General features: G+C 57.9%; 1 protein-coding gene across 1 annotated transcript; it reads left to right on the forward strand.

The window, feature by feature from the left end:
• LOC102567000 (uncharacterized) lies at positions 1 to 24751 on the forward strand. The gene is made up of 21 exons (XM_059716002.1): positions 1 to 217; positions 1302 to 1596; positions 1882 to 2057; positions 2456 to 2697; positions 3539 to 3683; positions 4382 to 4913; positions 8702 to 8768; positions 9457 to 9838; positions 10923 to 11217; positions 11503 to 11678; positions 12077 to 12318; positions 13160 to 13304; positions 14003 to 14532; positions 17577 to 17719; positions 18321 to 18387; positions 19076 to 19457; positions 20542 to 20836; positions 21122 to 21297; positions 21696 to 21937; positions 22769 to 22913; positions 23612 to 24751. The coding sequence occupies exons 1-21, from the start codon at positions 8 to 10 to the stop codon at positions 24143 to 24145; spliced, it is 5421 nt and encodes a 1806-aa protein (XP_059571985.1). The 5' UTR covers positions 1 to 7; the 3' UTR covers positions 24146 to 24751.
• Positions 24752 to 25099: the final 348 nt, after the last annotated feature.

The following is a 25099-nucleotide window of genomic DNA, read 5'->3' on the forward strand; positions in this document are numbered from 1 at the left end:
TGCCGGGATGCTTCAAAAGCAGCAGCCTCAAGGGGCTAGAGAGGCAGTAGAGATGGAGCTGTACCAGGTGCGAGCCAGGGACCTGGATGCCTGGATTGCAGACAACCTGCAGCCCAGCGAGGAGTTCCAGCAGCAGGTGAAGGATACGGTCCGGAGGATCTGTGACTTCCTGAAGGAGCAGTGCTTTGAAGACATCAAGGTGGACAAGACAGTGAAGGTGAGGTCTCTAGACCCTCACCTACCCAGGTCCCCCTTGTCCGGCCAGTGAAGGAAAGGTTGTCAGGGAGAAAGGGAGGGAGCTGTTGGCTTGGTTTTGCTGGAAGAGGTGGGTCCAGAGACTCACCGGCTAAACCTGGTTTGAGGTCCGAACTACCTCAGCCAGGACAGGCCAAGGGACGGGGTCAAAGCGGTGCTGGCATGTCGTGGGGCAGGCCGAACAGACCTGATCCAAGCTTATTCCAGGCCCTCTCCGGGGAGAGCATACCACTTAGTCTCGTAGTCCGTCCACGAGCCCGTAGCGGGGAAGAAGGGCTCAGTTCCGGCACTGAGTTTTGTCTCTGACAAAAGGCTGCCAAAAGGCTTTGCTTTTCCTGCTTTGGAGAGGACAGGCACAAGGAGGGAGGAGGGCAGAGGGAGGAAAATCAGCACTGGGTGGTGGGTTGCTGCGGCAGGGTGGGGGCGGGCGGCTGGCTCATCTCTCCCGCCCTGGAGACCCCCTGGGCTGCTCTGGGAAGGTCCCGTCCCCTCCCTGGTTTACACGGGGGCGGGCAGAGCTGGCTTGGCTGACTCGGCACCCGGGCAGGATGAAGTGGAAGAGGAGGGTGCGTGAGCAGACTGAGACCGGAGGAAAGGCAGAGCGGGGAGCTCTTCTGCAAGCGGTCGAGGTCCTCGCTGTCCCAGCAGTGCTGGTCAGCATCCTCCCTCAGGCTCAGGACAGGCAGCTTCCCTGCACTCAGTTCTATATCTGTTCTGCACCTTCCCCTTCGTCTCCTTTAAGATTACACTGCCAATCCCCTTTCCTAACTGGTCACGGCTGAGTAATCAGAAGGCAACTCCTGCTGAAGACCTCAGTGGAAACAGCAGCATTAGCACAGTCTGGGGAGCGATGTGTGTGCCGTCATAACACTTTGTATTGCTGCTTGACACCCCATGAGCCTGGAGCCAGGGCAGCACTTGCTTCACAGGGGCAGCGTGGCTGAGCTGGCCTTGGAGGAGGTCCCACAGCTCCCGGCCTTTCTGCACCCCAGAGCGATGGAGTGGGGAGTGGGTGCACTTGAGCCAATGGTTCTGTTCCTTTGCAGGGCGGCTCTGCAGGGAAGGGGACGGCCTTGAAGAATAATTCGGACGCGGATCTGGTCCTTTTCCTCAACTGCTTCACCAGCTACCAGGACCAGGTGGAGAAACGTGCATCCGTGATCAGCACCATCGAAAACCAGCTGAATCGGTGCCGACAATCACTCGCCTTCAACATCGACGTTGAAGTCTCTCAGCCAAAAGGAAAGAGCACCCCTCCGCGCTCACTCTGCATCACCATCCAGTCGAAGAAGCGGCGGGAGTCCATTGAGGTGGACGTGCTCCCAGCCTACAACGCCCTAGGTAGGAACGTTCCCTTGATCTGATCCCTGTGCCTTCTCTGGGCCATGAGGCCCAGCCACAAGGGATCCTGGGGGCCCTGCAGAGCCAGTGTCCCACAGGCCCTGGGGCTGACCTGGAGAGAGGAACTTGTGGGGAGGGGGCTGGGTCTTGTACCCGGGCAGGGCCTCCAGGCCAGGGTGTTGCTGAGAGCCATGTGGTCCCCCATCAGCCCTGCACATGCTGGACCTGGCCCAGTAAGTGGTGTGACACCAGGATGACCCCCAACCACTCCACTCTCTCCCCCAGGGCATGTGACTCCTGGCTGCAGACCCCATCCCCAGGTCTATGTGGACCTGATCCAGGCTGGATATGGCCCCAGCACATTCTCCACCACCTTCACTGAGCTGCAGAAGAACTTTGTGAAGCGCCGCCCGGCCAAGCTCAAGAACCTGCTGCGCCTCGTCAAGCACTGGTACAAGAAGGTAAGGGGCCCGGTCCTGCCCCCGCACACGCAGGGCAGCAGGGACACACCGGCACAGCCAGTTTCCCCAAGGCACCAAGAGATCTCACCAGCCAGCCTGACATCAGGCTCCCGGCTTTGGTCCCGCAGGTCTGTGTGTTTCTGGGCAGGGACAAGTCCTGCTCTGACCCCCCAAATTCCTGTGCCTCTTGCCAGCACCACCACAGACAGCAAGCCAGGGACAGGGCCCCAATCCCCTTGCTCCGCGCGCACAAACGCACCCTCTCACTAACTAGTCTCATGCCGCCAACCCCCTGCCCAAGCAGCTGGCTCCTCTAGTGACTGTGGGGCTGGACCGCAGGGGACCGGGGTATGACCCCAGCAGCCCCCCCATCTCAGCTGGCTCCCTTTCTTTAACAGTACCTGCTCGAGAGCTACACCCTGTCAGTCCTTCCCACCAAGTATGCCCTAGAGCTGCTGACCATCTACGCCTGGGAGAGGGGCACCGAAAGAGCAGAGAGGTTCAGCACGGCCGAGGGCTTCTGCACCGTCATGGAGCTGTTGTGCCGGTACCAAGAGCTCTGTGTCTACTGGACCGAGTTCTACGACTTCCAGCACCCCGTGGTGGGGGCCCACATCAAGCAACAGCTAAAGAACCAGCGGTGAGAGCAGTGTCACTCATGTCACGCGGCTCCTCCCCATCCCATCCCATCCCATCCCATCCCATCCCATCCCTGCCCTGCCCTGCCTGGCCAGGACTGGTCCTGGTCCTGGTCCTGGTCCTGGTCCTGGTCTGGGGAGGCACCCATTGGGGCGGGCAGGTGCACTTGAGTGAAATACACCCCCAAGAGAGAGAATGGGCAGTTCTGCTCAGGATGCACCAGCCAGCCCCTGCTGGACCTCCAAAGCCTCAGGCATGTCCAGGCATGCACAAGCTGTCCAGGCAGGCGCTTGCTGAAGGTGAAGCCCTAGCCCATAGAAGTCCAAATCCCAGGGTCGTCAGTGGGGCCAGACCCTTGCCCAAGTCCTATAAATGTGAGACATAGGGCACAGCCTTGCCCAGTTCCATCCTAGCTTCGGCATCAGTCACTGCCTGGCTATGGCCAAGGTGCTACTAGGCTCCCCGATTAAAGCAACTCCACCCTTCCTTTTACTTGGGGCTGGCCAAAGCCCTGCTTTTTCAGTGTCTGTGCTGCCCGCTCTGTGCCCAGGGCCCAGCATCAGCCCCACCACTGTTATCCTCATCACTGAGCCCCCGTGATTAAGGCTCCAGTAAGCCAAACCTACCACTGAGCCCCCCTTGCCACACCTTGCACACAGATATGGTGGGAGGAGAGACAGGGTAGCCTACAGACCCCTGAGTGGGGAACAGGTGCCGTGGGTAGAAGCCAGGGGAGCTGTGTGAGAAGGGATGTGCAGGGCTGGGAGAGAGTGGGCTGGGGTCCAACAGCAGCCAGAAAGCCCAGAACCAAGCATGGAGAAGGATTGCTTGTGTGTTTGCAGCCCTGTGATCCTGGATCCGGCCGATCCAACGGGACTCCTAGGGCAGGGAAAGAAGTGGGAGCTGGTGGCAAGAGAAGCCTCCAAATGCCGGAGCCAGCTGTGCTTCCAGAATGGCACCACGCCCATCCAGCCCTGGCCTGTACAGGTATGGTGCTTCACAGGGCTCTGCTCACGACCCTGCTGGCTCAGTGCCCACTGCTTGGCACAGCAGTGCTCCTGCCCTTACCTCGAGGATGCCTCCTAAGGGGAGAAACACCCAACCTACAGGTTTCCCTCGCTTTCTACGGTACATGAGTTCCCAGAAAACTGTGCGTAACTCAAATTTACATAACTGACACTTCCCTCTGTTTTGCTCCCTACTACAGCCCCAGGAGCGGCCGATGCCATTAGCCTGCAGGCGCTGTGCCCTCTCGCCCCTTCCCCTACAGACTTACCTTGCATATAGCAAATTTACCTTGCATATAACAAATGTGGGGTGTAAAAAGGGTCATTGCATAAGAGCAAATTCGCATATACAGAACCTGCATAAAGTGAGGGAAACCGGTACTCCCAGGAAGTGGGGGTGGCGTAGCTGGGAGGCCCTCCCCAACCAGAGCTCCTGCCCTGCTCTTCATAGCAACCCTGTACAGGCAGAAGTTAGGCCTAGTCTAGCTGGCACCCCCCACAGCCACTGCCCTTGACTGAGTCCGTGCCACCACCTGGTGAGCCTTGAGCCACTGGGAACTTCCCTGCTGTGCCACTGCTCTGCGGCATTCCCGTGCCAGGCAGCTGTTTGCCACTGGGGGCTCCCTCTGTGGCAGTTCTGTGCCCACCCAACCCCATCTCATGCCCTCTGTATTCCAGCCGGCCAGACCAGTGCAGGTGAGAGTGAAGCAGCTCTCAGGGTCCTGGCTGGACCTGACGCTGAGTCCCAGCACCACCATCCGGCAGATCAAGGGGGAGATTGAGCGCTTGTGGCACGTCCCTCCCTACCAGCAGCGCCTGGCCCTGCAGGACACTGGCCTAGACAACCAGAAGGTCCTGGACGATAACGGCACCTTGGCATCACATGGCATCTTCTACGACGTCACGATCCTGCTTCTCCAAACCCAGCCTCAGGAAATGGAGATCTTCGTGAAGGGCCATGATGGCAGGACCTACACCTTCGGCGCACGGCCTACAGACACTGTGCAGAACCTGAAGGCCAAAATCCAGGCCAAGCTGAAAGTCCCTGTGGACCAGCAGCGCCTCACGCACAATTCCCAGGAGCTGGAAGATCGCCACCCGCTCTCTTACTATCACATTGAGAACCACAGCACCATCTACCTGCTCTTGCGTCTCCGTGGTGGGTGCGGATCTCCCAGAGCCCTCAGTCCCTCTCTTGCCACAGTACTGTAGACTGGTAGCTGACTGTGGCCCGTGGTGAGGACATGGCTTGCGGAGACGCCCCAATCTCAGGGGAATTCTATCGCATGCCACCTTTCATGGCTTTCCTAAGACAGTTCATGCTCCTGTAGTCTCCCTATCCTCCCACAGGGCTCAGTCCAGTCTGGGCACCATCTCCAGTGCCTCCCCAAGTCCTTCTTGGCACCTGGGTGACCCAGTTTGAACTGTGTTTTGGGAGCCTCCAGGACCAAGGGTCATGCAGGACAAGGAAGATGTTTAGGCTCACTGCTCATACTGGGATGACCCTGCTGCAGGGTGCGAAGTCCCTCAAGAACCCAGGCCTGGCCCTAGTCCCCTGGGCTCATGACCCTGGGATTTGGGATGGAGCTGCCAGGCTCTTGGGGCTAGAGATTGTGAGAGATGTCTGGGGAGCACGCAGCTGGTCGAAAGACCCAGAGCCCCCATCGTTGCTGATCGGTCCTGGAACAGCAGCACCTGTCTCTGTGTAGTGGCTTTGACAACGGTGTCCCCAGCTCCATGCCTGGGTGACCTTGTCTGTGACTGCCCTGCATCCCCTGTCTGCTGCGTGTAACCTGAAATAAAGAGGTCTGAGGTTAACCCTGTGTGGCTGAGTGGTCCTCAGTGGGTGTGGCTCCCGTCTATGCCACAAACACAAAGTTGGATTGTGGGCCTTTTATCTGATCCTGATACAACACAAACGCTGAGTTGTTTCCAGTAGCCACTCACACCACAGCCGAGTTGTGCTCCCCTGGCCAGGCTGCCTAGCTGCAGCAGTGCCTTGTGGCGGCATCTGGACACCTGTCCCATGGTGCCCCAGGGAAACTGAGTGCCTGGAGGATAGGTCCACAGGTGATGGTGGCTGCAGCGCATGAGGCAGTGGCCCCATGCAGTGTCCTACCACACTGAGTGCTGGGAGGGAGGTTCAGATGAGCTGGAGTCAACCACAGTCCTGAGAGGCTTTCTTTGCACTCTCCATGGCTGTAAAATGCAAGCTGAGCCACAGCTGGCACTGGCCCTCCAGAATGTGCTGGACATGGAGGGCCCAGGTCTCCCAGGGGGCACAATAACACATTTCTACATCCAGGCAGCAGGGGCCACTGCATGGGCATCTGAAGGACAGGGCACTCTAGGCTCACAGGGTATAACGGCTGAGTTTGTGTGAAGACAGGGGGACAGGCAGTCCAGGGGCTCGGGGCCAAACAGAACAGCATTTGGGGGTAACAGCAGCAGCGGGATTTTATAGCATAGAGGCGGGGGTCTGAAAGGTATTGGCAGAAATACAGTGCTTGGGACCCCAACGAGGCCTCAGCCCAAGGACAGGACCTGGCCAGTCCTGATCTTCCTGCTGGAGAGGTCCAGCAAAGAGAGACAACCCTAGGGTACAGGGCCTCAGTACTCTGCTGTGAAGTTAGCTGGCTATGGAGCTCAGTGAGGGTGGTGGAGGACACACTAGGGGTGGCTTCAGTCTGGATGAGGTCTGTGTAGACCTATGGAGAGGTTCTGTAGCTAGGAGTCACATCCCCTTGTGGAAAGAGTGGAGTGGCTGGGGGTCATCCTGGTGTCATAGCACTGACTGGGCCAGGGACAGCCTGTACATAGCCAATGTGGGATCACCTGCCTCTCAACAGCACCCTCACCTGAGGGCTCTGTCCCAGTGATGACCCCTCCCCTGCCCTGGTACAGGGCCCAGACTAGTTCCCACACATTTCACCCTCCAGGCCAGCCCCAGGGCCTTTGGGGACACTGAAGCAAGTGCCTAAAACCGGCTCTGCAGGGCCCCCAGGATCTCTGGATTGGTTGTGGCTGTGCCTCGTGGCCCAGGAGAGATGCAGGGATCAGATTGGGAAGATGATCCTACCTAGGATGTTGTAATCTGGGTATCACTACTGGTTTCCAGTTATGACCATACTGGTGTAGGAGGACTGCATCAACACCCTCCTTGGAGGTATTTGTGGACATATTTGCACTGTTTGGTCACAATGCCTTGGGATCAGGCTCTCCTTAATTAACTCCTTTAATTTCTCAAAGTCTGTGTTACGGGTTTTGTCCTCACCCCCAAATGGAGCTATCTTGCAGGACTCAGTTTCAATGGGGCTGGGTTCCTCCAGCCATCAAATCAGTCGAATACACACACACACACACACACACACGCAGGCACACAGAGATGAATGTGACATGCCTGATCTGGCCAGATTGATCAGCATGTACAGGCTGGCACCCTCATATGCCAGGAATCAGTTCATCAGGGCAACAATAAAGTCAGACAGACACGTGCACACAGGTGAACAGAATACCTCTGAATCAGGCTGGGTGTCCAGCTGACTCCCTCATGGGCCAGCATTCAGTTCATTAGGGCACATCTGAGTCAAACTGGGTCAATCAGCCTATACAAGCTGTTCCTCTTATGTATCTCAAACTCAGCACATCCCAGTCTTTTGCCCTAACAGTCCTAGTAGTGGTAGCCTTTTGATAAGCACACCCCACAGTCTTTTGGGGCTTCATAGGGATCTTTGGCTTAGGTAGAAGAAGCGTTGCTCCAGAGCAAGTGGGGAAGGGGAAGTAGAGAAGGAAAAGTTCACCCGGTTACCACCAGTTTGACTATAAAAGTTATTTATTGCTAAATAAATGGATGATAGCCATGCAAGGAAAAACAAACAAAAACAATTACAATATTACCCTGGTTCAATTGAGTATTTGGGGAAACCTATCTCAAGCTTAATTAATAAAATTCAGGTTCAGAAAGCTATGCCTAGAGAGAAAAAGAGAAAGAGAGCTGGGATCTCACCATTCCAAGGCACTCGGGTGTTTTGTTGACAGGCAAAGTTTCTAGCACCATCCTTGAAGGTTAAACAGGCAACGGAAAGAGACGATCTGTTTGTCCCAGCTTCTTGAGAACAACAGCGGATGGTGTCAGAGAGATAGCTCCCTCTTGAAGCACACTGTTTGCTGCTTTACAGCTTATACCCTTAGTCTAGGCTCTTAAAGCATCCAAAGCAGCCTGGACGTCTTGTGACAGCGGCTTGGCCCGGCCAGGAACATTGATCCCCTGGAAGCTGTCCATTTGGCTCTCAAGTTCCCTCGCTATGGGGCTCACCTGGCTAAGGAGGGCGTCAGCAGCGCTGAGGGTCTTGGTGGCCTTGAGGAAGCTCTCGAGGACCACCAAGATTTGGGAGATGGTATCACGCTCAACTTCGTTAAGGGGGCCACTGATCCCAATCTCCCCGAGCAAGGCCATCTCATGGATGGCCTTCTGTTGCTCCACCAGCCTCTCAAGCATCAGGTATGCGGAGTTTCACTGAGTCTCCACATCCTGCATGATTTTGTGCTGTGGGATGTTTGGCTCTGCTTGTTTGTCCTGCAGCATCTTGCCCCCGCTTGACGCTCCGATGGAAGTAGCCTGTCACCTTCCTGCATTTGGAAATGAGCTTGCTGGTGATACGGCCCTGTCATCGGCCCTGTTGGTGCGTGCTGGGAACTGCCAACTCTGCAGGCTGCACTGCTGTGCAAAGCTGAGGGGATCCAGATCCTGGGGCTCTTGGTGCCCTTGGAAAACTGGCTGTGCCCCTGTGTCCCCACCAGCGCACATGCATGTGAGCAGGGCCCAGTCCAAGTAGCTCTGGACACAGCATCGAGCTGGCCCAGGCTGCCCCACCTCCCTGCACTCGGCACTGCCAGGGTGCAAAGCAGGGACCTGTGGCAGTCTCAGGGAAGGGCACTGTGCCTGACTGATCTCAGCTGGGTGCTTGTGGCTGACTGCATCCTCTTCTGTGCTTGCAGCTTCCACTTCCAGCCACAGCAACGCAGAATGGCGTGTGCTGGCACGGGAGAGCAGGAACTCAAACTGGTCAGACAAACAGCAGGGAAAGTCCAGCCTAGATTGCCTCACGCTCCCCCCTCCCTCTCCCCCCAGCTGCGGCTCTGGCAGTCCCTGCTCCCCAGTTTCGTTTCTAGCAATCTGGAAAGCGAAACCTAAGGGGTGTGAAACCGAACCCATGCTTTTACAGCCTGCTGCTGTAAAAAAACAACAACACTGCTTAAGGTGGCCTTGGGAATGCAGCCAGTACCGTGCAACCGGTCCTGTGCTCTGGGGCCCTTGCCGCCGCTGGGGCCCAGGATGCGGGCTGCTCAGCACAGCACCCTCAGCTCCTGCAGCACCAGGGCTTGCAAGACTGCCCTGTGCAGGGCAAGAGGGGATGGGCAGGACGCAGTCCTGGGCAAGGCGGAAGCTCAGCACCCCATCAGCAGCCCCGTAGGTGCCAGCCCTGGGTCTGCCTGGCTGGCACCTGACCATGGAGCCCTGGGGAGGGGGCATCTCCCTGACCGCAGCCAGCCCCGGTGACCCCGCTGCAGCTCAGAGCTTCATGAAGAGGCCACAGAGTGACATGAAGATGACTCGGGGCACAGGGTCTGCTGTCCTGCACAGCACTCGGCTTAGGGACAGGGCTGGGAAGTGTCACATTCTCCAGCATCTGGGTCAGGGGCTGGAATGGGGGACAGAGCCCGTGGGCAGGGCCTGGTAGGAGCCCCTGCAGGTATGGATGGGGGAAGAAGACTTGGCTGCCCTGCCATGCTGGGAGTGCAGGGTGGCAGTGCCCAGGCTTTCGTACTGGCCCCAGCCCCCAGCGCAGGAACCCAGTCCACCTTAATATCCTCCACATGACGCCATCTGTGAGGGAGACGTCAGCAGGGCAGGGCTGTGCCGGGATGCTTCAAAAGCAGCAGCCTCAAGGGGCTAGAGAGGCAGTAGAGATGGAGCTGTACCAGGTGCGAGCCAGGGACCTGGATGCCTGGATTGCAGACAACCTGCAGCCCAGCGAGGAGTTCCAGCAGCAGGTGAAGGATACGGTCCGGAGGATCTGTGACTTCCTGAAGGAGCAGTGCTTTGAAGACATCAAGGTGGACAAGACAGTGAAGGTGAGGTCTCTAGACCCTCACCTACCCAGGTCCCCCTTGTCCGGCCAGTGAAGGAAAGGTTGTCAGGGAGAAAGGGAGGGAGCTGTTGGCTTGGTTTTGCTGGAAGAGGTGGGTCCAGAGACTCACCGGCTAAACCTGGTTTGAGGTCCGAACTACCTCAGCCAGGACAGGCCAAGGGACGGGGTCAAAGCGGTGCTGGCATGTCGTGGGGCAGGCCGAACAGACCTGATCCAAGCTTATTCCAGGCCCTCTCCGGGGAGAGCATACCACTTAGTCTCGTAGTCCGTCCACGAGCCCGTAGCGGGGAAGAAGGGCTCAGTTCCGGCACTGAGTTTTGTCTCTGACAAAAGGCTGCCAAAAGGCTTTGCTTTTCCTGCTTTGGAGAGGACAGGCACAAGGAGGGAGGAGGGCAGAGGGAGGAAAATCAGCACTGGGTGGTGGGTTGCTGCGGCAGGGTGGGGGCGGGCGGCTGGCTCATCTCTCCCGCCCTGGAGACCCCCTGGGCTGCTCTGGGAAGGTCCCGTCCCCTCCCTGGTTTACACGGGGGCGGGCAGAGCTGGCTTGGCTGACTCGGCACCCGGGCAGGATGAAGTGGAAGAGGAGGGTGCGTGAGCAGACTGAGACCGGAGGAAAGGCAGAGCGGGGAGCTCTTCTGCAAGCGGTCGAGGTCCTCGCTGTCCCAGCAGTGCTGGTCAGCATCCTCCCTCAGGCTCAGGACAGGCAGCTTCCCTGCACTCAGTTCTATATCTGTTCTGCACCTTCCCCTTCGTCTCCTTTAAGATTACACTGCCAATCCCCTTTCCTAACTGGTCACGGCTGAGTAATCAGAAGGCAACTCCTGCTGAAGACCTCAGTGGAAACAGCAGCATTAGCACAGTCTGGGGAGCGATGTGTGTGCCGTCATAACACTTTGTATTGCTGCTTGACACCCCATGAGCCTGGAGCCAGGGCAGCACTTGCTTCACAGGGGCAGCGTGGCTGAGCTGGCCTTGGAGGAGGTCCCACAGCTCCCGGCCTTTCTGCACCCCAGAGCGATGGAGTGGGGAGTGGGTGCACTTGAGCCAATGGTTCTGTTCCTTTGCAGGGCGGCTCTGCAGGGAAGGGGACGGCCTTGAAGAATAATTCGGACGCGGATCTGGTCCTTTTCCTCAACTGCTTCACCAGCTACCAGGACCAGGTGGAGAAACGTGCATCCGTGATCAGCACCATCGAAAACCAGCTGAATCGGTGCCGACAATCACTCGCCTTCAACATCGACGTTGAAGTCTCTCAGCCAAAAGGAAAGAGCACCCCTCCGCGCTCACTCTGCATCACCATCCAGTCGAAGAAGCGGCGGGAGTCCATTGAGGTGGACGTGCTCCCAGCCTACAACGCCCTAGGTAGGAACGTTCCCTTGATCTGATCCCTGTGCCTTCTCTGGGCCATGAGGCCCAGCCACAAGGGATCCTGGGGGCCCTGCAGAGCCAGTGTCCCACAGGCCCTGGGGCTGACCTGGAGAGAGGAACTTGTGGGGAGGGGGCTGGGTCTTGTACCCGGGCAGGGCCTCCAGGCCAGGGTGTTGCTGAGAGCCATGTGGTCCCCCATCAGCCCTGCACATGCTGGACCTGGCCCAGTAAGTGGTGTGACACCAGGATGACCCCCAACCACTCCACTCTCTCCCCCAGGGCATGTGACTCCTGGCTGCAGACCCCATCCCCAGGTCTATGTGGACCTGATCCAGGCTGGATATGGCCCCAGCACATTCTCCACCACCTTCACTGAGCTGCAGAAGAACTTTGTGAAGCGCCGCCCGGCCAAGCTCAAGAACCTGCTGCGCCTCGTCAAGCACTGGTACAAGAAGGTAAGGGGCCCGGTCCTGCCCCCGCACACGCAGGGCAGCAGGGACACACCGGCACAGCCAGTTTCCCCAAGGCACCAAGAGATCTCACCAGCCAGCCTGACATCAGGCTCCCGGCTTTGGTCCCGCAGGTCTGTGTGTTTCTGGGCAGGGACAAGTCCTGCTCTGACCCCCCAAATTCCTGTGCCTCTTGCCAGCACCACCACAGACAGCAAGCCAGGGACAGGGCCCCAATCCCCTTGCTCCGCGCGCACAAACGCACCCTCTCACTAACTAGTCTCATGCCGCCAACCCCCTGCCCAAGCAGCTGGCTCCTCTAGTGACTGTGGGGCTGGACCGCAGGGGACCGGGGTATGACCCCAGCAGCCCCCCCATCTCAGCTGGCTCCCTTTCTTTAACAGTACCTGCTCGAGAGCTACACCCTGTCAGTCCTTCCCACCAAGTATGCCCTAGAGCTGCTGACCATCTACGCCTGGGAGAGGGGCACCGAAAGAGCAGAGAGGTTCAGCACGGCCGAGGGCTTCTGCACCGTCATGGAGCTGTTGTGCCGGTACCAAGAGCTCTGTGTCTACTGGACCGAGTTCTACGACTTCCAGCACCCCGTGGTGGGGGCCCACATCAAGCAACAGCTAAAGAACCAGCGGTGAGAGCAGTGTCACTCATGTCACGCGGCTCCTCCCCATCCCATCCCATCCCATCCCATCCCATCCCATCCCATCCCTGCCCTGCCTGGCCAGGACTGGTCCTGGTCCTGGTCCTGGTCCTGGTCCTGGTCTGGGGAGGCACCCATTGGGGCGGGCAGGTGCACTTGAGTGAAATACACCCCCAAGAGAGAGAATGGGCAGTTCTGCTCAGGATGCACCAGCCAGCCCCTGCTGGACCTCCAAAGCCTCAGGCATGTCCAGGCATGCACAAGCTGTCCAGGCAGGCGCTTGCTGAAGGTGAAGCCCTAGCCCATAGAAGTCCAAATCCCAGGGTCGTCAGTGGGGCCAGACCCTTGCCCAAGTCCTATAAATGTGAGACATAGGGCACAGCCTTGCCCAGTTCCATCCTAGCTTCGGCATCAGTCACTGCCTGGCTATGGCCAAGGTGCTACTAGGCTCCCCGATTAAAGCAACTCCACCCTTCCTTTTACTTGGGGCTGGCCAAAGCCCTGCTTTTTCAGTGTCTGTGCTGCCCGCTCTGTGCCCAGGGCCCAGCATCAGCCCCACCACTGTTATCCTCATCACTGAGCCCCCGTGATTAAGGCTCCAGTAAGCCAAACCTACCACTGAGCCCCCCTTGCCACACCTTGCACACAGATATGGTGGGAGGAGAGACAGGGTAGCCTACAGACCCCTGAGTGGGGAACAGGTGCCGTGGGTAGAAGCCAGGGGAGCTGTGTGAGAAGGGATGTGCAGGGCTGGGAGAGAGTGGGCTGGGGTCCAACAGCAGCCAGAAAGCCCAGAACCAAGCATGGAGAAGGATTGCTTGTGTGTTTGCAGCCCTGTGATCCTGGATCCGGCCGATCCAACGGGACTCCTAGGGCAGGGAAAGAAGTGGGAGCTGGTGGCAAGAGAAGCCTCCAAATGCCGGAGCCAGCTGTGCTTCCAGAATGGCACCACGCCCATCCAGCCCTGGCCTGTACAGGTATGGTGCTTCACAGGGCTCTGCTCACGACCCTGCTGGCTCAGTGCCCACTGCTTGGCACAGCAGTGCTCCTGCCCTTACCTCGAGGATGCCTCCTAAGGGGAGAAACACCCAACCTACAGGTTTCCCTCGCTTTCTACGGTACATGAGTTCCCAGAAAACTGTGCGTAACTCAAATTTACATAACTGACACTTCCCTCTGTTTTGCTCCCTACTACAGCCCCAGGAGCGGCCGATGCCATTAGCCTGCAGGCGCTGTGCCCTCTCGCCCCTTCCCCTACAGACTTACCTTGCATATAGCAAATTTACCTTGCATATAACAAATGTGGGGTGTAAAAAGGGTCATTGCATAAGAGCAAATTCGCATATACAGAACCTGCATAAAGTGAGGGAAACCGGTACTCCCAGGAAGTGGGGGTGGCGTAGCTGGGAGGCCCTCCCCAACCAGAGCTCCTGCCCTGCTCTTCATAGCAACCCTGTACAGGCAGAAGTTAGGCCTAGTCTAGCTGGCACCCCCCACAGCCACTGCCCTTGACTGAGTCCGTGCCACCACCTGGTGAGCCTTGAGCCACTGGGAACTTCCCTGCTGTGCCACTGCTCTGCGGCATTCCCGTGCCAGGCAGCTGTTTGCCACTGGGGGCTCCCTCTGTGGCAGTTCTGTGCCCACCCAACCCCATCTCATGCCCTCTGTATTCCAGCCGGCCAGACCAGTGCAGGTGAGAGTGAAGCAGCTCTCAGGGTCCTGGCTGGACCTGACGCTGAGTCCCAGCACCACCATCCGGCAGATCAAGGGGGAGATTGAGCGCTTGTGGCACGTCCCTCCCTACCAGCAGCGCCTGGCCCTGCAGGACACTGGCCTAGACAACCAGAAGGTCCTGGACGATAACGGCACCTTGGCATCACATGGCATCTTCTACGACGTCACGATCCTGCTTCTCCAAACCCAGCCTCAGGAAATGGAGATCTTCGTGAAGGGCCATGATGGCAGGACCTACACCTTCGGCGCACGGCCTACAGACACTGTGCAGAACCTGAAGGCCAAAATCCAGGCCAAGCTGAAAGTCCCTGTGGACCAGCAGCGCCTCACGCACAATTCCCAGGAGCTGGAAGATCGCCACCCGCTCTCTTACTATCACATTGAGAACCACAGCACCATCTACCTGCTCTTGCGTCTCCGTGGTGGGTGCGGATCTCCCAGAGCCCTCAGTCCCTCTCTTGCCACAGTACTGTAGACTGGTAGCTGACTGTGGCCCGTGGTGAGGACATGGCTTGCGGAGACGCCCCAATCTCAGGGGAATTCTATCGCATGCCACCTTTCATGGCTTTCCTAAGACAGTTCATGCTCCTGTAGTCTCCCTATCCTCCCACAGGGCTCAGTCCAGTCTGGGCACCATCTCCAGTGCCTCCCCAAGTCCTTCTTGGCACCTGGGTGACCCAGTTTGAACTGTGTTTTGGGAGCCTCCAGGACCAAGGGTCATGCAGGACAAGGAAGATGTTTAGGCTCACTGCTCATACTGGGATGACCCTGCTGCAGGGTGCGAAGTCCCTCAAGAACCCAGGCCTGGCCCTAGTCCCCTGGGCTCATGACCCTGGGATTTGGGATGGAGCTGCCAGGCTCTTGGGGCTAGAGATTGTGAGAGATGTCTGGGGAGCACGCAGCTGGTCGAAAGACCCAGAGCCCCCATCGTTGCTGATCGGTCCTGGAACAGCAGCACCTGTCTCTGTGTAGTGGCTTTGACAACGGTGTCCCCAGCTCCATGCCTGGGTGACCTTGTCTGTGACTGCCCTGCATCCCCTGTCTGCTGCGTGTAACCTGAAATAAAGAGGTCTGAGGTTAACCCTGTGTGGCTGAGTGGTCCTCAGTGGGTGTGGCTCCCGTCTATGCCACAAACACAAAGTTGGATTGTGGGCCTTTTATCTGATCCTGATACAACACAAACGCTGAGTTGTTTCCAGTAGCCACTCACACCACAGCCGAGTTGTGCTCCCCTGGCCAGGCTGCCTAGCTGCAGCAGTGCCTTGTGGCGGCATCTGGACACCTGTCCCATGGTGCCCCAGGGAAACTGAGTGCCTGGAGGATAGGTCCACAGGTGATGGTGGCTGCAGCGCATGAGGCAGTGGCCCCATGCAGTGTCCTACCACACTGAGTGCTGGGAGGGAGGTTCAGATGAGCTGGAGTCAACCACAGTCCTGAGAGGCTTTCTTTGCACTCTCCATGGCTGTAAAATGCAAGCTGAGCCACAGCTGGCACTGGCCCTCCAGAATGTGCTGGACATGGAGGGCCCAGGTCTCCCAGGGGGCACAATAACACATTTCTACATCCAGGCAGCAGGGGCCACTGCATGGGCATCTGAAGGACAGGGCACTCTAGGCTCACAGGGTATAACGGCTGAGTTTGTGTGAAGACAGGGGGACAGGCAGTCCAGGGGCTCGGGGCCAAACAGAACAGCATTTGGGGGTAACAGCAGCAGCGGGATTTTATAGCATAGAGGCGGGGGTCTGAAAGGTATTGGCAGAAATACAGTGCTTGGGACCCCAACGAGGCCTCAGCCCAAGGACAGGACCTGGCCAGTCCTGATCTTCCTGCTGGAGAGGTCCAGCAAAGAGAGACAACCCTAGGGTACAGGGCCTCAGTACTCTGCTGTGAAGTTAGCTGGCTATGGAGCTCAGTGAGGGTGGTGGAGGACACACTAGGGGTGGCTTCAGTCTGGATGAGGTCTGTGTAGACCTATGGAGAGGTTCTGTAGCTAGGAGTCACATCCCCTTGTGGAAAGAGTGGAGTGGCTGGGGGTCATCCTGGTGTCATAGCACTGACTGGGCCAGGGACAGCCTGTACATAGCCAATGTGGGATCACCTGCCTCTCAACAGCACCCTCACCTGAGGGCTCTGTCCCAGTGATGACCCCTCCCCTGCCCTGGTACAGGGCCCAGACTAGTTCCCACACATTTCACCCTCCAGGCCAGCCCCAGGGCCTTTGGGGACACTGAAGCAAGTGCCTAAAACCGGCTCTGCAGGGCCCCCAGGATCTCTGGATTGGTTGTGGCTGTGCCTCGTGGCCCAGGAGAGATGCAGGGATCAGATTGGGAAGATGATCCTACCTAGGATGTTGTAATCTGGGTATCACTACTGGTTTCCAGTTATGACCATACTGGTGTAGGAGGACTGCATCAACACCCTCCTTGGAGGTATTTGTGGACATATTTGCACTGTTTGGTCACAATGCCTTGGGATCAGGCTCTCCTTAATTAACTCCTTTAATTTCTCAAAGTCTGTGTTACGGGTTTTGTCCTCACCCCCAAATGGAGCTATCTTGCAGGACTCAGTTTCAATGGGGCTGGGTTCCTCCAGCCATCAAATCAGTCGAATACACACACACACACACACACACGCAGGCACACAGAGATGAATGTGACATGCCTGATCTGGCCAGATTGATCAGCATGTACAGGCTGGCACCCTCATATGCCAGGAATCAGTTCATCAGGGCAACAATAAAGTCAGACAGACACGTGCACACAGGTGAACAGAATACCTCTGAATCAGGCTGGGTGTCCAGCTGACTCCCTCATGGGCCAGCATTCAGTTCATTAGGGCACATCTGAGTCAAACTGGGTCAATCAGCCTATACAAGCTGTTCCTCTTATGTATCTCAAACTCAGCACATCCCAGTCTTTTGCCCTAACAGTCCTAGTAGTGGTAGCCTTTTGATAAGCACACCCCACAGTCTTTTGGGGCTTCATAGGGATCTTTGGCTTAGGTAGAAGAAGCGTTGCTCCAGAGCAAGTGGGGAAGGGGAAGTAGAGAAGGAAAAGTTCACCCGGTTACCACCAGTTTGACTATAAAAGTTATTTATTGCTAAATAAATGGATGATAGCCATGCAAGGAAAAACAAACAAAAACAATTACAATATTACCCTGGTTCAATTGAGTATTTGGGGAAACCTATCTCAAGCTTAATTAATAAAATTCAGGTTCAGAAAGCTATGCCTAGAGAGAAAAAGAGAAAGAGAGCTGGGATCTCACCATTCCAAGGCACTCGGGTGTTTTGTTGACAGGCAAAGTTTCTAGCACCATCCTTGAAGGTTAAACAGGCAACGGAAAGAGACGATCTGTTTGTCCCAGCTTCTTGAGAACAACAGCGGATGGTGTCAGAGAGATAGCTCCCTCTTGAAGCACACTGTTTGCTGCTTTACAGCTTATACCCTTAGTCTAGGCTCTTAAAGCATCCAAAGCAGCCTGGACGTCTTGTGACAGCGGCTTGGCCCGGCCAGGAACATTGATCCCCTGGAAGCTGTCCATTTGGCTCTCAAGTTCCCTCGCTATGGGGCTCACCTGGCTAAGGAGGGCGTCAGCAGCGCTGAGGGTCTTGGTGGCCTTGAGGAAGCTCTCGAGGACCACCAAGATTTGGGAGATGGTATCACGCTCAACTTCGTTAAGGGGGCCACTGATCCCAATCTCCCCGAGCAAGGCCATCTCATGGATGGCCTTCTGTTGCTCCACCAGCCTCTCAAGCATCAGGTATGCGGAGTTTCACTGAGTCTCCACATCCTGCATGATTTTGTGCTGTGGGATGTTTGGCTCTGCTTGTTTGTCCTGCAGCATCTTGCCCCCGCTTGACGCTCCGATGGAAGTAGCCTGTCACCTTCCTGCATTTGGAAATGAGCTTGCTGGTGATACGGCCCTGTCATCGGCCCTGTTGGTGCGTGCTGGGAACTGCCAACTCTGCAGGCTGCACTGCTGTGCAAAGCTGAGGGGATCCAGATCCTGGGGCTCTTGGTGCCCTTGGAAAACTGGCTGTGCCCCTGTGTCCCCACCAGCGCACATGCATGTGAGCAGGGCCCAGTCCAAGTAGCTCTGGACACAGCATCGAGCTGGCCCAGGCTGCCCCACCTCCCTGCACTCGGCACTGCCAGGGTGCAAAGCAGGGACCTGTGGCAGTCTCAGGGAAGGGCACTGTGCCTGACTGATCTCAGCTGGGTGCTTGTGGCTGACTGCATCCTCTTCTGTGCTTGCAGCTTCCACTTCCAGCCACAGCAACGCAGAATGGCGTGTGCTGGCACGGGAGAGCAGGAACTCAAACTGGTCAGACAAACAGCAGGGAAAGTCCAGCCTAGATTGCCTCACGCTCCCCCCTCCCTCTCCCCCCAGCTGCGGCTCTGGCAGTCCCTGCTCCCCAGTTTCGTTTCTAGCAATCTGGAAAGCGAAACCTAAGGGGTGTGAAACCGAACCCATGCTTTTACAGCCTGCTGCTGTAAAAAAACAACAACACTGCTTAAGGTGGCCTTGGGAATGCAGCCAGTACCGTGCAACCGGTCCTGTGCTCTGGGGCCCTTGCCGCCGCTGGGGCCCAGGATGCGGGCTGCTCAGCACAGCACCCTCAGCTCCTGCAGCACCAGGGCTTGCAAGACTGCCCTGTGCAGGGCAAGAGGGGATGGGCAGGACGCAGTCCTGGGCAAGGCGGAAGCTCAGCACCCCATCAGCAGCCCCGTAGGTGCCAGCCCTGGGTCTGCCTGGCTGGCACCTGACCATGGAGCCCTGGGGAGGGGGCATCTCCCTGACCGCAGCCAGCCCCGGTGACCCCGCTGCAGCTCAGAGCTTCATGAAGAGGCCACAGAGTGACATGAAGATGACTCGGGGCACAGGGTCTGCTGTCCTGCACAGCACTCGGCTTAGGGACAGGGCTGGGAAGTGTCACATTCTCCAGCATCTGGGTCAGGGGCTGGAATGGGGGACAGAGCCCGTGGGCAGGGCCTGGTAGGAGCCCCTGCAGGTATGGATGGGGGAAGAAGACTTGGCTGCCCTGCCATGCTGGGAGTGCAGGGTGGCAGTGCCCAGGCTTTCGTACTGGCCCCAGCCCCCAGCGCAGGAACCCAGTCCACCTTAATATCCTCCACATGACGCCATCTGTGAGGGAGACGTCAGCAGGGCAGGGCTGTGCCGGGATGCTTCAAAAGCAGCAGCCTCAAGGGGCTAGAGAGGCAGTAGAGATGGAGCTGTACCAGGTGCGAGCCAGGGACCTGGATGCCTGGATTGCAGACAACCTGCAGCCCAGCGAGGAGTTCCAGCAGCAGGTGAAGGATACGGTCCGGAGGATCTGTGACTTCCTGAAGGAGCAGTGCTTTGAAGACATCAAGGTGGACAAGACAGTGAAGGTGAGGTCTCTAGACCCTCACCTACCCAGGTCCCCCTTGTCCGGCCAGTGAAGGAAAGGTTGTCAGGGAGAAAGGGAGGGAGCTGTTGGCTTGGTTTTGCTGGAAGAGGTGGGTCCAGAGACTCACCGGCTAAACCTGGTTTGAGGTCCGAACTACCTCAGCCAGGACAGGCCAAGGGACGGGGTCAAAGCGGTGCTGGCATGTCGTGGGGCAGGCCGAACAGACCTGATCCAAGCTTATTCCAGGCCCTCTCCGGGGAGAGCATACCACTTAGTCTCGTAGTCCGTCCACGAGCCCGTAGCGGGGAAGAAGGGCTCAGTTCCGGCACTGAGTTTTGTCTCTGACAAAAGGCTGCCAAAAGGCTTTGCTTTTCCTGCTTTGGAGAGGACAGGCACAAGGAGGGAGGAGGGCAGAGGGAGGAAAATCAGCACTGGGTGGTGGGTTGCTGCGGCAGGGTGGGGGCGGGCGGCTGGCTCATCTCTCCCGCCCTGGAGACCCCCTGGGCTGCTCTGGGAAGGTCCCGTCCCCTCCCTGGTTTACACGGGGGCGGGCAGAGCTGGCTTGGCTGACTCGGCACCCGGGCAGGATGAAGTGGAAGAGGAGGGTGCGTGAGCAGACTGAGACCGGAGGAAAGGCAGAGCGGGGAGCTCTTCTGCAAGCGGTCGAGGTCCTCGCTGTCCCAGCAGTGCTGGTCAGCATCCTCCCTCAGGCTCAGGACAGGCAGCTTCCCTGCACTCAGTTCTATATCTGTTCTGCACCTTCCCCTTCGTCTCCTTTAAGATTACACTGCCAATCCCCTTTCCTAACTGGTCACGGCTGAGTAATCAGAAGGCAACTCCTGCTGAAGACCTCAGTGGAAACAGCAGCATTAGCACAGTCTGGGGAGCGATGTGTGTGCCGTCATAACACTTTGTATTGCTGCTTGACACCCCATGAGCCTGGAGCCAGGGCAGCACTTGCTTCACAGGGGCAGCGTGGCTGAGCTGGCCTTGGAGGAGGTCCCACAGCTCCCGGCCTTTCTGCACCCCAGAGCGATGGAGTGGGGAGTGGGTGCACTTGAGCCAATGGTTCTGTTCCTTTGCAGGGCGGCTCTGCAGGGAAGGGGACGGCCTTGAAGAATAATTCGGACGCGGATCTGGTCCTTTTCCTCAACTGCTTCACCAGCTACCAGGACCAGGTGGAGAAACGTGCATCCGTGATCAGCACCATCGAAAACCAGCTGAATCGGTGCCGACAATCACTCGCCTTCAACATCGACGTTGAAGTCTCTCAGCCAAAAGGAAAGAGCACCCCTCCGCGCTCACTCTGCATCACCATCCAGTCGAAGAAGCGGCGGGAGTCCATTGAGGTGGACGTGCTCCCAGCCTACAACGCCCTAGGTAGGAACGTTCCCTTGATCTGATCCCTGTGCCTTCTCTGGGCCATGAGGCCCAGCCACAAGGGATCCTGGGGGCCCTGCAGAGCCAGTGTCCCACAGGCCCTGGGGCTGACCTGGAGAGAGGAACTTGTGGGGAGGGGGCTGGGTCTTGTACCCGGGCAGGGCCTCCAGGCCAGGGTGTTGCTGAGAGCCATGTGGTCCCCCATCAGCCCTGCACATGCTGGACCTGGCCCAGTAAGTGGTGTGACACCAGGATGACCCCCAACCACTCCACTCTCTCCCCCAGGGCATGTGACTCCTGGCTGCAGACCCCATCCCCAGGTCTATGTGGACCTGATCCAGGCTGGATATGGCCCCAGCACATTCTCCACCACCTTCACTGAGCTGCAGAAGAACTTTGTGAAGCGCCGCCCGGCCAAGCTCAAGAACCTGCTGCGCCTCGTCAAGCACTGGTACAAGAAGGTAAGGGGCCCGGTCCTGCCCCCGCACACGCAGGGCAGCAGGGACACACCGGCACAGCCAGTTTCCCCAAGGCACCAAGAGATCTCACCAGCCAGCCTGACATCAGGCTCCCGGCTTTGGTCCCGCAGGTCTGTGTGTTTCTGGGCAGGGACAAGTCCTGCTCTGACCCCCCAAATTCCTGTGCCTCTTGCCAGCACCACCACAGACAGCAAGCCAGGGACAGGGCCCCAATCCCCTTGCTCCGCGCGCACAAACGCACCCTCTCACTAACTAGTCTCATGCCGCCAACCCCCTGCCCAAGCAGCTGGCTCCTCTAGTGACTGTGGGGCTGGACCGCAGGGGACCGGGGTATGACCCCAGCAGCCCCCCCATCTCAGCTGGCTCCCTTTCTTTAACAGTACCTGCTCGAGAGCTACACCCTGTCAGTCCTTCCCACCAAGTATGCCCTAGAGCTGCTGACCATCTACGCCTGGGAGAGGGGCACCGAAAGAGCAGAGAGGTTCAGCACGGCCGAGGGCTTCTGCACCGTCATGGAGCTGTTGTGCCGGTACCAAGAGCTCTGTGTCTACTGGACCGAGTTCTACGACTTCCAGCACCCCGTGGTGGGGGCCCACATCAAGCAACAGCTAAAGAACCAGCGGTGAGAGCAGTGTCACTCATGTCACGCGGCTCCTCCCCATCCCATCCCATCCCATCCCATCCCATCCCTGCCCTGCCTGGCCAGGACTGGTCCTGGTCCTGGTCCTGGTCCTGGTCCTGGTCTGGGGAGGCACCCATTGGGGCGGGCAGGTGCACTTGAGTGAAATACACCCCCAAGAGAGAGAATGGGCAGTTCTGCTCAGGATGCACCAGCCAGCCCCTGCTGGACCTCCAAAGCCTCAGGCATGTCCAGGCATGCACAAGCTGTCCAGGCAGGCGCTTGCTGAAGGTGAAGCCCTAGCCCATAGAAGTCCAAATCCCAGGGTCGTCAGTGGGGCCAGACCCTTGCCCAAGTCCTATAAATGTGAGACATAGGGCACAGCCTTGCCCAGTTCCATCCTAGCTTCGGCATCAGTCACTGCCTGGCTATGGCCAAGGTGCTACTAGGCTCCCCGATTAAAGCAACTCCACCCTTCCTTTTACTTGGGGCTGGCCAAAGCCCTGCTTTTTCAGTGTCTGTGCTGCCCGCTCTGTGCCCAGGGCCCAGCATCAGCCCCACCACTGTTATCCTCATCACTGAGCCCCCGTGATTAAGGCTCCAGTAAGCCAAACCTACCACTGAGCCCCCCTTGCCACACCTTGCACACAGATATGGTGGGAGGAGAGACAGGGTAGCCTACAGACCCCTGAGTGGGGAACAGGTGCCGTGGGTAGAAGCCAGGGGAGCTGTGTGAGAAGGGATGTGCAGGGCTGGGAGAGAGTGGGCTGGGGTCCAACAGCAGCCAGAAAGCCCAGAACCAAGCATGGAGAAGGATTGCTTGTGTGTTTGCAGCCCTGTGATCCTGGATCCGGCCGATCCAACGGGACTCCTAGGGCAGGGAAAGAAGTGGGAGCTGGTGGCAAGAGAAGCCTCCAAATGCCGGAGCCAGCTGTGCTTCCAGAATGGCACCACGCCCATCCAGCCCTGGCCTGTACAGGTATGGTGCTTCACAGGGCTCTGCTCACGACCCTGCTGGCTCAGTGCCCACTGCTTGGCACAGCAGTGCTCCTGCCCTTACCTCGAGGATGCCTCCTAAGGGGAGAAACACCCAACCTACAGGTTTCCCTCGCTTTCTACGGTACATGAGTTCCCAGAAAACTGTGCGTAACTCAAATTTACATAACTGACACTTCCCTCTGTTTTGCTCCCTACTACAGCCCCAGGAGCGGCCGATGCCATTAGCCTGCAGGCGCTGTGCCCTCTCGCCCCTTCCCCTACAGACTTACCTTGCATATAGCAAATTTACCTTGCATATAACAAATGTGGGGTGTAAAAAGGGTCATTGCATAAGAGCAAATTCGCATATACAGAACCTGCATAAAGTGAGGGAAACCGGTACTCCCAGGAAGTGGGGGTGGCGTAGCTGGGAGGCCCTCCCCAACCAGAGCTCCTGCCCTGCTCTTCATAGCAACCCTGTACAGGCAGAAGTTAGGCCTAGTCTAGCTGGCACCCCCCACAGCCACTGCCCTTGACTGAGTCCGTGCCACCACCTGGTGAGCCTTGAGCCACTGGGAACTTCCCTGCTGTGCCACTGCTCTGCGGCATTCCCGTGCCAGGCAGCTGTTTGCCACTGGGGGCTCCCTCTGTGGCAGTTCTGTGCCCACCCAACCCCATCTCATGCCCTCTGTATTCCAGCCGGCCAGACCAGTGCAGGTGAGAGTGAAGCAGCTCTCAGGGTCCTGGCTGGACCTGACGCTGAGTCCCAGCACCACCATCCGGCAGATCAAGGGGGAGATTGAGCGCTTGTGGCACGTCCCTCCCTACCAGCAGCGCCTGGCCCTGCAGGACACTGGCCTAGACAACCAGAAGGTCCTGGACGATAACGGCACCTTGGCATCACATGGCATCTTCTACGACGTCACGATCCTGCTTCTCCAAACCCAGCCTCAGGAAATGGAGATCTTCGTGAAGGGCCATGATGGCAGGACCTACACCTTCGGCGCACGGCCTACAGACACTGTGCAGAACCTGAAGGCCAAAATCCAGGCCAAGCTGAAAGTCCCTGTGGACCAGCAGCGCCTCACGCACAATTCCCAGGAGCTGGAAGATCGCCACCCGCTCTCTTACTATCACATTGAGAACCACAGCACCATCTACCTGCTCTTGCGTCTCCGTGGTGGGTGCGGATCTCCCAGAGCCCTCAGTCCCTCTCTTGCCACAGTACTGTAGACTGGTAGCTGACTGTGGCCCGTGGTGAGGACATGGCTTGCGGAGACGCCCCAATCTCAGGGGAATTCTATCGCATGCCACCTTTCATGGCTTTCCTAAGACAGTTCATGCTCCTGTAGTCTCCCTATCCTCCCACAGGGCTCAGTCCAGTCTGGGCACCATCTCCAGTGCCTCCCCAAGTCCTTCTTGGCACCTGGGTGACCCAGTTTGAACTGTGTTTTGGGAGCCTCCAGGACCAAGGGTCATGCAGGACAAGGAAGATGTTTAGGCTCACTGCTCATACTGGGATGACCCTGCTGCAGGGTGCGAAGTCCCTCAAGAACCCAGGCCTGGCCCTAGTCCCCTGGGCTCATGACCCTGGGATTTGGGATGGAGCTGCCAGGCTCTTGGGGCTAGAGATTGTGAGAGATGTCTGGGGAGCACGCAGCTGGTCGAAAGACCCAGAGCCCCCATCGTTGCTGATCGGTCCTGGAACAGCAGCACCTGTCTCTGTGTAGTGGCTTTGACAACGGTGTCCCCAGCTCCATGCCTGGGTGACCTTGTCTGTGACTGCCCTGCATCCCCTGTCTGCTGCGTGTAACCTGAAATAAAGAGGTCTGAGGTTAACCCTGTGTGGCTGAGTGGTCCTCAGTGGGTGTGGCTCCCGTCTATGCCACAAACACAAAGTTGGATTGTGGGCCTTTTATCTGATCCTGATACAACACAAACGCTGAGTTGTTTCCAGTAGCCACTCACACCACAGCCGAGTTGTGCTCCCCTGGCCAGGCTGCCTAGCTGCAGCAGTGCCTTGTGGCGGCATCTGGACACCTGTCCCATGGTGCCCCAGGGAAACTGAGTGCCTGGAGGATAGGTCCACAGGTGATGGTGGCTGCAGCGCATGAGGCAGTGGCCCCATGCAGTGTCCTACCACACTGAGTGCTGGGAGGGAGGTTCAGATGAGCTGGAGTCAACCAC

The sequence above is a fragment of the Alligator mississippiensis genome, chromosome 12 (assembly GCF_030867095.1).
Source record: "Alligator mississippiensis isolate rAllMis1 chromosome 12, rAllMis1, whole genome shotgun sequence".
Taxonomy (NCBI): Eukaryota; Metazoa; Chordata; order Crocodylia; family Alligatoridae; genus Alligator; species Alligator mississippiensis.

What these genes read in the sequence shown, in the direction of transcription:
- LOC102567000 (XM_059716002.1), top strand. Translation starts at nt 8, where the DNA reads ATGCTTCAAAAGCAGCAGCCTCAAGGGGCTAGAGAGGCAGTAGAGATG. An exon ending in CCCTCTCTTGCCACAGTACT is followed by an intron (nt 14,533 to 17,576) that starts GTAGACTGGTAG and finishes TGGCCCGGCCAG; the next exon opens with GAACATTGATCCCCTGGAAG. An exon ending in AGGTGGACAAGACAGTGAAG is followed by an intron (nt 19,458 to 20,541) that starts GTGAGGTCTCTA and finishes GTTCCTTTGCAG; the next exon opens with GGCGGCTCTGCAGGGAAGGG.